At 47.8% G+C, this 12,467-nt stretch overlaps 1 protein-coding gene across 1 annotated transcript in view; it reads right to left on the bottom strand.

Annotated features, from left to right (window-relative positions):
* Nucleotides 1-4,449, bottom strand: part of FGFR4 (fibroblast growth factor receptor 4) — a 49,475-nt gene extending 45,026 nt beyond the window's left edge. The window contains 4 exon segments of the mRNA XM_083726252.1: nucleotides 3,778-3,800; nucleotides 3,802-3,891; nucleotides 4,180-4,299; nucleotides 4,301-4,449. Of these exon segments, the coding sequence (XP_083582378.1) occupies nucleotides 3,778-3,800; nucleotides 3,802-3,891; nucleotides 4,180-4,299; nucleotides 4,301-4,434 (367 nt within the window). The 5' untranslated portion in view covers nucleotides 4,435-4,449.
* Nucleotides 4,450-12,467: the final 8,018 nt, after the last annotated feature.

The raw sequence follows: 12,467 nt of genomic DNA, 5'->3' as shown, positions 1-12,467 counted from the left end.
CCCTCCTCCTTCCCCCTATCCAATTATAACCAGCTTTCTAATCATTTGTTTGGAGCTGAAGCCAGGCGCCTGTGGCTGAGCTCAGGGGTGGGAGAGAAAGGGGGGCACGCGAGGAGGGGAGTGGGGGGGTGCTTTCCCCCATCCCTTCTTTTTCCTGGATTGCTGCTGCTGTTGCCCACAGAGTGGCTGAGTTTTCTCTTGCCTGTTTCTGCATGGCCTATGCCTGCCCTTGGATGGGTACTGCCACTCTGGCTGGGGAGGAGCAAAGGGTCTGCTCTTTGGGAATGGGAGACGAAGGCTGCTTGTGGCTCTGGAGTCTTTCCTTGGGCCAGCCAGCTCTGGCTACTGCTCACTACCCTTAGGGCCTCACCCCAGTGGGACATGTGGGCTCCCAGCCCAGCTGCTTCCACCCTTACTAATGTTTCACTCTGTGATGGAGAGCCTGCTCTAAGTATTGCTGCTGGCCTCTCACCCTGGCTTTACAGCCAGCTAATGGGCCATAGTCAGAAGCAGTGGGTGATTTTAGACTCCTTTAAATGAAAAAAAATTTGCCTCCAATTTAATAAACACCCATGCTGGTGGGGGGTGGCGTAAAGTAGGAGCGGAAGTCCATATTCCCCAAACTGTTTGTCCATCTGACTGTTAGGGCCTGTTATTCCCCTTCCTGAGCTGCATAGCCCATCATGGAGGATATAGTCGCTGTAAAAAGCAGACTTAAAAAGAACATCATGACTTTGCTGAATGTAGGGTGGCCAGCTTTTTTATTGGCCTCTGCTCCTGTACCATTAACAGCAGCTTGCCCTGCAAACATTAGCAGGAGGTCATGCTTAGCTCTTCACATTTCTGCAGATCAAACTGCTGCTAGAGTACAGAAGCTGTCTAGGCAAATTATGCATCTGATCAGTTGGCAACCTTAACTGCAAGAAATTTGGGGGATGGAAACCAGTCTTCTATATGTTGTTAGTTGTAATGGATCCATAAATAAGTAAAGCAAACTTTCCAGGTGGGGCAAGACTCTTCAAAAGGGTGTGAGACACCATTGGCTTTAGTATGTGTGAACGAAGACTTGCTGTGCCTAATAATGTGGGTGGGTGGAACAAGCTCATAATGTGACTGATACTGCTGTGAGCTACTGTATGAATGCCATGGGAAAGAGTGTGCAGATCCCCTTCCCTGCAGTTCCTGAACTGCCACTTGACTTGCCAACCCCTGGCATATAAAGTTGCCAATTTTTTTGACTGGTCCCTGATCTTGTGACATTAAAGGCTGCTTGATCTGCAGACATTAGCAGATTATCATCTTCAGCTTTGTCTGCTAGTTTTTGGCAACCCCACCAGCATACTCCCTTTTGGTATAGTGCCAACAGAGTCCCTCTTAATGCCATTTCCTCAGCTTTGCAATGGGTTCTCCCTCAGCTTAGGCATCCCATCTGTCGACAGCACACTGCGTTGCCGAGAACCTCTGCCTCCAGGCCACCCAGCGAGGGTCTAGCAAAGCAAAGGGCCTAGCTCTAGATGCTGCAGGCTCAGGGCTTGGATGTGGTCTCTTCCTCTCTCCTCCCCTGCAAGAGGGGCCAGGGCTGGGGCATTGCTCCTGATTTATAGTACATAACTGCAGTCAAACAAAAAGCCCTTCATGGCAGCGCGGCAAGCTTGCTGCCTCCCTGCTTTCAGCACATACCAGCGTCACCACATCCCTCTGACCACAACCCCCTTCCCGTGCACCCCCCTGCCGTGTCCCACAGCTCAGCACAACAGGGAATTGTGCACTGAGACCCTCCATCTACTCTCCGCTCTCCCCAGATGCAAACAGCTAACCCCACCTCGCAAACAAAATACTCACTGCCGCTACACAAGCTCCATATCCCACCCAAACATCAGCCCTCAAATACCAAACACTCTCCTCTGACTATCCAAACACTTTCTAGGTTGTCAGACCTGCTACTTCCCAAGATGCAGCCAATCCTGCACTATAGCCTCACATTTCCTCCTTGAAATACAAACACAAATCTCATATCCCGATCTATCATTCCCTCTCTCCCCCGCCCACCTAAATAACGTTATGGTCCAGCACAAATTCTATGCACCTCTGTCCCCAAACATCTCATAAGTACCTCTGCTCACACACATATTCTTTTGAGTGAGAACTCTCTCACTGCCAGAAAAAACAAACAAATATAAACAAATAAATGTTTTCAGATCTGAAAATGAAGAGCCAGGGGGATCATAACTTTATTGGGACTAAGGCTGCAGTTCTATTCCCACTTGTCCTGGAAACTCAATGGAACTTTCTTCTGAGTAGACAAGTACAGAGTTGCCATAAATAATGTTGACAATACAAGTAAACTTTAAAATAACACATAATCCTTTGTTTAGCAGGATTTCAAGGAAAAGAAAAAGCTACAAATGAATTTTCATGTGAAAGGGTTGCGCTTGGCTCTGCAGTCCAAGGTGAGATACCTTGTGGGTTCCATAGACCTTAAGTGTCCTGAAATCCAGTATGTGATCAATATTTTATTTCCAAAATGAAATTTGCTAGGGCTGAAACCTACCTTGACACCGCTCCTTTGACCTTGGATGTATGGAGGGCAAAGTACTCTGCACAGGCTCAAAGACACTCCTCATAACTACTTCACAGGCTCAAGGACTGATAGGTTCTTCCTTTTCTCTACAAGTTAAGGGTACACCCAATCAGAAACGAGCCCACAAACTGCTTTAGTTACCCTGTTGTTTTACTGGGAAAAGTCCAGGGTAAGTGTGACCGTATACTCTTTGACAATAGCTTGTGAAATCATCAGGCATGCTATTTTTCTGCATAGGTTGTTTGGACTGGACACACAGTCCTACCTGCAAGCCAAATTCTAGAACGTGATGCTAGGTGGTTGCTGTTTGGCTCTGTAGCATCCCACAGGGTTCCATCTTGTCTCCCATGTTTTACACCATCTACATGACAATGCTGAATTGAGGTCATCTGGAAATTTGGAATCAGGTACCATGGAGTACGTAGCAGATACCTATTTCTCCTTTACATCTGATTTAAGTGAGGCAGTGGAAGTGCTAAATCAGCATCAAGCATCAGTAATGGGAGTGGATGTGGCCTAATAAACTGGCAGAGAGAGCATTATGGGTCATTGTCTCAGAGAAGATGCATTCTGGACAGTGTTTGACACATGAGTGTTTGATCAGTGTTTGACAAATCCAGCTGTGTCATTGGAAGCTCATGTGCCTTTCATGGGATGGAATGCCTTCCACCATCTAAAGCTGGTACAGTCCATCCCAGATAGAGAAAACTTAGCCAAGTTAAGCCATGTGCTACAAACCTCCAGATCAGACTACTGTAATGTGTTGCAAATGCCTTCTTTTCCCCTTGCTAGAGTTCAAGGTGTAATAATACATAGTTCTCCATCCTCTTAATTTATATCTGCAACAACCCTGTGAGGTAGGTTAGGTTGAGATCCTCCGACTGGCCTAAGGTCACCCAGTGAACTTCATGACTAGTTGGGGATTTGAACCTTGTCTCCCAGGTCCTAGTGTGACACCAGGGGTGCCAACCTGAATAAAATATTGGGGGCGGGGAAGCAAGCCCTGCTCCACGTAAGTGTTCACATGCCACGCTGCATACACACCATTTGAATGGCAATGTCCATAAACTGGGGGGCAACCCCCCAAATATTTTATTGGGAGACGCGAAGGAACTCTCTTAATTACTACTCCTTTTAAGCCTCTTGAAGACGGTATGTTTATTTCTCTCTTTCCCCCGCAAATGCTGCTGTTGTACCTGCTGTTTTCACTTCCGACATCGGCTTTATTGATTTCATTTGCGATTGCTGCCTGTGGGCCGCCGCTCTGGAAATGCTTGCATTGACTGGAAGCCGACGGGGAGGAAATAAATCTGCAAAATAAATACCTCAGTCAACGAACCATGCCGGCGCGCCTGCCTGCCTGCCTGCTCGCTCGCTCGCACATCCCGCCCACGCCTCCTCCTTCCCCCTCCAGGCGCCCGGTTCCCGCGCGAAGGACGAGCCCTTGCTTCCCCTCCGTCCCCTCCTCGAAGGCCTCGGCCGGCAGCCGCGCGGGATTCCCCGCGCTAGGGACGCGCTTGGGCCGCGCAGGCGGGAGGCGGGCTGGCAGCGTCTGGCCGAGGCCTAGCTGAGGATGCTGAAACGCTTGTGTCACTAACCGCGAGAGACACGGCGTCTCCGGCACCGGAGGAGTCGCAGCCAGGCGCCTTGTCGTGCGGGATGGGGGTCGCTCGGAGGGGACTGGCTTCGCCTGCCACACATATGGGGAGGAGGAGAAGGCCCAGTGCGGGAAAAGGGGGCGCCAAAGCGGAGGGATTTGGCGTGGGGGCTCTTGATGAAACCCAGAACGACGGTTCTGAAGGACAAAGTTGGGGGTGCTGCGGGTAGGTGGGTAAGGCAGAGAGAAGCTCCATTCCGCGTTTTCTTTGCGCCAAATCGGGGCCCTTGGCCACCACCACTCTACTAGGGCTCCTCCGTGTGCATCGCACAGCGGGATCCTGTGCTCAGTGAGGCTTTTCTTTCTAGGAAGGGTGCTTAGGGTTGCAGCCTCTGCAATGATTGATCTTCTTGAGGGCAGAAGTGGGAGGGCATTAGGACTTCCACTCGCTCAGCATTTCCCTCCCGCTCCAATCCCCAGAAAACAGCTGCAGGCAGAAGTTCAACACATGGTGCAACTCCAGCCTGGGACAACTACACATGACCAATTCCCCCCCTGCTTTAGTTTTCGGATGCTGGTGGGTCAGGGAAACAGCCTGAAGGCTGAGTGAGAGGTATGTGACACTTCATGCTTGCAGGGTGAATTGTCACCCCAAAGTAATACAGGGTTCTGGATCTCATCCTCCTCAGATGAGATGAGCAGTGCTTTTTCTGTGGCAAAGACATTCCAACTCCAAGGGTGTAACTGCAGCTAGGGATTCCTGCAGGCTTCACCTGCAACCACTTTCTGGTACCTTTCCTGTGAAGCTATTCCGAAAGGGGTGCCTTTGAACATGTGATGAGTGCTTTCCTACCACCACTGCTTAAACACAGCCAGCCAGTCCCACATCTGAGATGAAACACTCTCAAGGATGACTTTCTCAGCCTTACCAAGTTACGCCTGTATTGGCTGCCTGCCCATGGTGTTCTGGCTGGGTGCTGGCATAAGAGAGCACAGGGTTTAGCTTTGCATGCCAAAGAGAGCTTGGCAGTGGTGTGTTCAAAGCGCCAGTGTATGGTGGCAGTTACAGACCTGGCTTAACCACATTAGAAATCTCTTTAAAAAAAACACCATAGAATTGTTAAAGTAATGAATTTAACTGGATTTTTTCTTTTTAAAAAATCAGTACAGAATAAGGATATGGTCATTATTCCACTTTAACTAAAACATAATTATAAGAACATGACCATGTACATATATGAGTATCATAAGTTAGATGTGGCTTTATGCTGGTGTTTCTGTATGTATGTGTATATCTGTATATAAATGCTCCTGTGTATCATCATGAAAAGGAATAGTGTTTTGTGTGCAGTTGTGTGTGTGTGTGTGTGTGTGTGTGTGTGTACATCTCTGTTCAAGTGTACACATACGGGGGAGGTAAACACAGCACCCTCTGTGGGGGTGTATAGATGTGTGGTGGTGGCCTAAGTTAGCTTGTATTTGATGGAACAGCAGAGGGGTGTGTGTGTGTGTATTTTATTCAGATCAGTATGCAAGGGGAAGGCAGCCTGGAACAGAGTACTGTGTGTGGGGAGGGGGCTAACCACTCAGCCCTGCCCCTGTACAGTAGGGCCTGCCCCCAGCTATGAAAGCCCCCGTGTCTGGCTGCCAAAGTAGCGAGCCTGCCTGGTGCCAACAATATTTCTCTTGGCCAGTGGCCGGGCTTCAGGGAACACAGAGCCCTTGTAGTAGACTCACTCCGGCTGCCTGTGTCCCTGAATCCCACCGGGGTTGCACCTGTAGGTGGAACAGCGGCACTAGAGGGCTCTTTCCTTCTGGAAGTTTCTCTTGGCGTCTTCTGAAACCCATTGTTTTTAGGCGCAGGCTCTCTTTTTTGGTACCCAAGTCAGCCTCCTCATCCCCCATCACCTCATGCCTTTTCATACAGCATGACACAGGGCAGCCACAGCCCTTTACATCCCAGAGAAGAGACAGCTAGCTCTCAAAGTAGGGCTCAAACCCCCTGTTGGAGTGGCCAACACTTTTTCCTGGCAGAACTCCTGCCTCTAGGCCCGGGGGGGGGACCACCTTGGTGTGCCCTCCAGATGTTTTGGAGTACAACTCCCACCATCCTTGGCTATTGACCATACTGGCTGGGGCTGATGGAGGTGCAGTCCACAACAGAAGAGGAAAGGGTGCAGGGAGGGAGAAGGAAACAGTTATCCCTGCTCTAGCTGTATTTGGAAGTTGTTTGCTCCTGTATTGAATGATGCGGGTGGAGAGGAGGAATGTATTTATTAATTTATTACATTTGTATACTACCCTTTATTCACAGATCTCAGGGCAGTTCACAACATAAAAATACAATATAAAAGCACAAAATCCTTGACAAAAACAAGAACAAAGCACACACACAAACCAGTAACCCCCTTCCCCTCCAACAAACACATTTAAAAGGGGCATAAGATGCTAATCAATCAAAGGCCTTGTTGAAGAGGAATGTTTTCACCCAGCACCCAGAGATAAATCATGAAGGCACCAGGCAAACCTCTCTGGAGAGAGCATTCTACAAATGGGGAGCCACTACAGAAAAGGCCTGTTCTTGTGTTGCCATCCTCTGGACCTCTTGTGAAGGGGTCACATGAAAAAGGCTCTCAGGTGACAAACATCAGGGTCCGGGTAGGTTCATATGGAGAGGCAGTCCTTGCGGTATTGCTGTCCTGAGCCAAATGGGGCCATGCTGAGTAGCCCCTGCTGTGCATGCCTTCCCAAAGCCTGCATGTCTGATGTAAATGGAGGAGGCTCTTGTGCATATAATTGTATGCAAGAAGGCTTCATATTCCAGGGAGGATTTTGAGTGTACACCTATACATGTGAAGGGTCCCTGCTTTAGTAGACATTCTTCTTTGGTGACCACTCATAGCCAAGTAAGATTGTCTTCCATGAATATGGTCTTAGCAGTGTGTCCATAAAGGACTGTGGAGGCCAGTTCTGGATCTGCACATCCTTCCACAGTGGGGAGACATTAGCACAGTACACACAGGTGTTGAGGACAGGACTGCTTGGTGTGGCCGCACTCCTTGCTCCTGTGTTGTTCAGAATGAGAACGCCCCAACAGGGCTTTTATAGCAGCTGCATGACAAGCTGAAACCCAGCAGGTGATGCTTTGCATCTCCCAACTGAATTTATGTTTACAGAAGAGTCCTACTAGGAAATAAACAAAAAACAGTTGGCCACCATATATGCCATTCTTCTGGGAACCCAAAATGTTTCTCCACATCCTGTCCTTGAACATTTCCATACTTTCTGTCACTTTGATCCTTCGGCTTGCTGTAAAAAGTCAAGCCGTTCCTAGAAGCGGCTGTATTTCCATGCATGGTGGTCAACAGGGCTGCCAACTCCCTCCGCCCCCGTGGCAGGCTTCTTGTGCCATGACGGAAACCCCTGGATATTTTTAATACTGACAGTACTCCCAATGACTCCACCTGCACAATTTGAAAGGCTGAAGCTCCGGGGTAGGACATCTGGTTAGTAGGCTGAAAGTCCCAGGTTCAATCTCCAGGTTGGATTGGGAATGTTCCCTTGTCTGAAACCCTGGAGAGCGCCTGCCAGTCAGTGTTGACAGTACTGAGCAAGATGGACCATGGTCTGACCTGGAACAAAGCAGCTTCCTAGGTAGGCCCTGCTCTGGATCCCACCACTGACTGAGATACCATGGCTGGACATGCAAACGAAGGACCTTCTTGGTGACTGCACCCGTCTTTGTGAACTCTTCACCTCCAAGTATCCATTTGGTTCCTTTCTTATCGGCCAGTTTGGAAGATACATTACTATTTGAACATTCTTTTGACATGTATGGAAGTTGATTGTTGGATTAATTTTATTCCGATTATTTTTACCCCAGCTATCAGGGCCAAGATCTTGGGTTCCCTGCCTAGGTGGTTATGCTTGATTTTGCTCCTCCTGCTGTAGAATTGTGATTTCTTAAAATTATTTTTTTTCTGATTGGTATTTTTTATATGTAAGTGTCTTGAAAATGTTTTTGTGAGAGGGAAAGAAATATATAGAACATGTTTGATTCATTGTTAGTAGTCTTGAGAATTCATAGACAAGGTGAAAGTCCAATATGGTGGAGTGGTTAGAGTGTCAGCCCAGGAATGTACTCAGCCATAAAGCTAATTGGGTGACCCTGGACCACTCACTCAGCCTAAACTACCTCACAGGGTTGTTGTAAGGGTAAGAGTGGAGGGCAGTGGGGAAAGAATCATGCACAGTGCTTTGAGATCCATGGGATAGACATGTAAGTAAATAAGCAAGCAAGGAAGCGAGCAAGCTGCTCCATCAAAAACTGTGTGACAGATATTCAACAGCTGAATCTCTTCCTGGTTTGGAGATGCAATGATGGGGAGAGCTTCACCTGTTGAAATCTACAACCATGTGATTGTTCGCTTCATCCTGAGTCTTTTTCACCCAAAAGCAGTTGAATGTGGGTGTAGGCTGAGTTGCAAACTATGATGCAGCCATCCCACTCATTCAGATCTGTTCAAATCATTTCCCCATCAAGCTGGTCTGCACACGTGAACCGGATCTATTCCTTCCAGTCTTCGTGTTGACATTTCCAAGCTGAGGAGGAAGACAAAGTGAACAAAAATTTAGCTACAAATCTGGATCCAGAGTTTGCACCCACTGTTTGAACTGTTCTGCCAAAGGGACTGAGGCCAATAAAATTTGGAGTCTGGTCATGCGTCATGAAAAAGGAAAATGAGGGAAATAGATCTGGCATATCCCAGATCCCCTACAGAGATTAGCTGTCCCTACCCACTCGAGCAATCAGGAATGACGCAAAGGACAACTTAATAGAATCAGGACTACGATCTTTTCTTGGGTCTGGACCCGCTAGAGAGATGCCCCTTTGTCTGCTGAGGGCTGTGTGCCTTTGGCTGCCCATCTGTGGGACCCCTGTCCCATCTGTTATGGTTGAGGAGACACAGGCTTCCCATTTGCTCCTGGGATGGCCTGGTCCCCCTGGTGGATCCTTCATGGACCCAGCTCCTTACGATCCAGGCAGGGCCCAGCTCGGGCTGCACGGGTGCCTGTAATTAAAGGCTCTAATCACAACCAGGCGCCCTCCCCTGCACACACATCTGCACGCAATTTAATGCTGGCGACGATGAAGCCACAAGGGACAGGAGTGTTTCTGGCACACTGTCCCGTCTGCAGCCCCCGCCTCTCTTTGGGCCCCAGCTTTGTCTGCCAAGAGGGGATAGTGTGGTGGGAGGGCTTGCTGCCATCTCACAGGAGCAGCAGCGGTTGTCAGACAATGAGCCAGAGAGCCCACTGTCCCTGCTGGGGAAGCTTCATAAGGCCGCCTAGGTCCTGGGTGCAGCATGTTTTCCTTCCTTTCTTGTTCCTCAGGAAATTGGCAATAATCTATTCCTGCAGGCCTGAGGAAGGGGAAGGAAGCCAGGATGGGGACCTGGACCAGATTTTATCTGCAGGGAATTTATTGGTTGGCTCAAATTGTTGACTTTGCGAGCCTGGGTTTGTCATTTGTAAAGGTGAAGATCCGATTGCTTAGCAAACTAAGCTAACGAGCAGCTTGCCCCTCCCATCTTTTGATTTGTAATACTTTTCATTTTTATGGAGCATTTAATGCAAAATACTCTACAAGGTTCACTCTCATGACTCCGCCTCTGGCAAAGTATTCCCATTGTGCAGATGAGATGGGAGAAACAAAGGCAGAGAGACAATGACTTGCTCAGACTTCCCTAATGAATTGTGAAATGAGGGAAGAATTGAACCCAGCACTTCTTCTGCCTGGTCCAGGTTCCTACCCATCAGAGTACACTTGTGCGCTGTAATCTACCTGGCTAATGCAACCTGCCTTCCTGCTGCGCCTCACAAACCCAGGCCAAAGTAGTGTGGGGTTTTTTGCCCCCCTCACAGAGCAAGGCTAGGCATGTTTACTCGGCAGTAAATCCAGCTGTGTTCAGGGACGTACCTATGATTACAGCTATAGTCAGTTTTGATATCATATTCAGAGGGTGAGTGAGTGAAAGAGAGAGTGTTGCATTGTCCTCCACAAAGGAAGCCGTATTTCACCACTGGTCCTAGAGATAATCCTAGGGTCAGTGTCATCAGAAACGGCCCTCCTCTCTTTGATGGATTTAGCTGTCAATAGTCAAAGAGAGTAATTTTCCAGAAGCCACTTCTTCCAAGACGCTTCCCGTACAATATCAGGATCAGCCCCGACCCATCTCCCCCCACACTTTCCCCTCTATTCTTTCCCCACCCACCCCAACCTCCTGACCCATCTCACCCATCTCCAGGTCCAGGCCCCATTAAGCACAAAGGCGCCTCTCCCTATCCAGGCCTGACAAGTGTGTGAATTCCCTGCCCAGACGACCAGCTGAGGGAGTGGGGAGGGGGCTCTAATCCATGACGAATGGCTGCCCCAAGGTACTGAAAAGCTCCGGGGATGGAGGTTGCTGTCTGCTCCCCAAACAAAGCTGGGCGCGGGGAGAGTTGAGGGGGCGGGAGGGGCTCTCTCTCCATCTCCTGCTCATTGAGATGTCAAGCTGAAAAGCCCCCATTGTTCACCCGTCGCTCTCACCGGAGATGGGACCAACATGCCTTGCAACTCAATTTAGCACTGGGGTGAGAGGGGGTGAGAGTGGGAGAACCTATCTCCCCCCCCCACTCCGCAGCCATATATACACGAAGCAAATAGTCTCCCATGGGTCCCAGGCCTGACTTAGGTATTCCTGCATTGCTGAAAGGAGCTTAACTCCCACAGAAGTGTTAATCCTGCATTTGTGGGATACCCACAAATTGGAGCACGGAATCTGCTATCACAGTGTGCAAGCCTGGCTGCTTGCTGGAAACCAGTTAGCACAGAAGGCTGCGAGCCTTTCAACTTGGGCAACTCACTGGGCATGTATCTCTCATGCCAGTGTTAAAAGGATATTCATTGGCTGGTAGTTCATATCTGAGCAGGTACTTTGAGGCTGTCAAGCATCTGGTACCAAAAAGAATTGGAACCATATAAACTAGCTAATGTTCTCTTTTTTAAAAAAAAATAAATTTTATTTTCCAGTTTTCACAAGATTACAAATACACACTACAAACACATATTTTGAATACAATTACATATTTGACTTCCCTCTGACCTCCTTTTGTGGTTACTTTTCTACTTTAGATTTTTAACACTGCATATTCCACTTTATTCCAAGTTATTCTTCCTTTTGTCTTAGTAATATTTTTAACTGCTTGTTTTAAATTAATCCTACTAATGAACTTATTTGTATGCCAGAACATTTCAGATATTCTACGATTTCCCCCCATTCTTTCATATCCCCCCCCTTTCTTGGTTTTTTGTTACACCCGTTAGTTTTGCCATTTTGGCATAATTTATCAATTTAATCAGCTGCAATTTCTTGGTTGGTATAGCATCTTCTTTCCACCTCTGGGCAAACACGATTATGGCTGTTGTTGTGGCATACAATAACAAATTTTTAAGGTCCTTCGGCATCTCTATGTTCACAATCCCTAAAAGAAGAGCTTCTGGTTGTAGTTGTGTGGTTTTTTTTTACTAAAGTTTATCTTAAACATTTTATTTAATTCATTATAAATCATTTCCCATAAGGTTTTTGTTTGTTCTTTTACAGGACCACTACATATGAGAGAAAGTGCCTTCCTTTTCTTTACACTTCCAGCATAAGTTGTTTTTTATTTGTAAATTTTCGCAAGTCTCCTAGGAAATAGATACCATCTACACATCATTTTCATATAGTTTTCTTTCAGTGTGCAACATGCTGTGAATTTTAAATTGATATTCCACAACTTCTCCCACGCAACCATTTCAATATTATAACCAAAGCTGATGTTCTCGTTCAGTTATACCCTCCATCTAAGGAGTAGTGCAGGTGGTGATTAAGGAGGGGGCATTTCCAGCTAGAGGGCCCCATGAGGACTTGCCTGCTGGCCACTTTGATATCCTTTTTGAGTCAGGCATTTTTTTTCCCCCAGGCTGCTCAGGGTGCTGTCTTACTGCTTTCATGGTAATTTTATTTCACTCAAATTCATTCTGTAAATAGCCCTGCACGAACATTATAAACAGTCCTGCAGATGTTATTTTCCTTCTATTTAAATGCATCCTCTTAACACAGGGAGCCTGTGGTGCTCCCAATATCCCTCCCTGATGGTTAGCCATGAGAGCTGGGGCTGGTAGGTGCTGGAATCCAACATCTGGAGGGCCACACATTCCCCATCCCTGCTCAAACACTTCCTGCAACAAGAATGCTGATTGAA

Source organism: Podarcis gaigeae (genome assembly GCF_964106915.1).
Source record: "Podarcis gaigeae genome assembly, chromosome: 2".
NCBI classification, from domain to species: Eukaryota; Metazoa; Chordata; class Lepidosauria; order Squamata; family Lacertidae; genus Podarcis; species Podarcis gaigeae.
The sequence above is the reverse complement of the archived record's forward strand: the minus strand, read 5'-3'. Positions and strand labels throughout refer to the sequence as shown.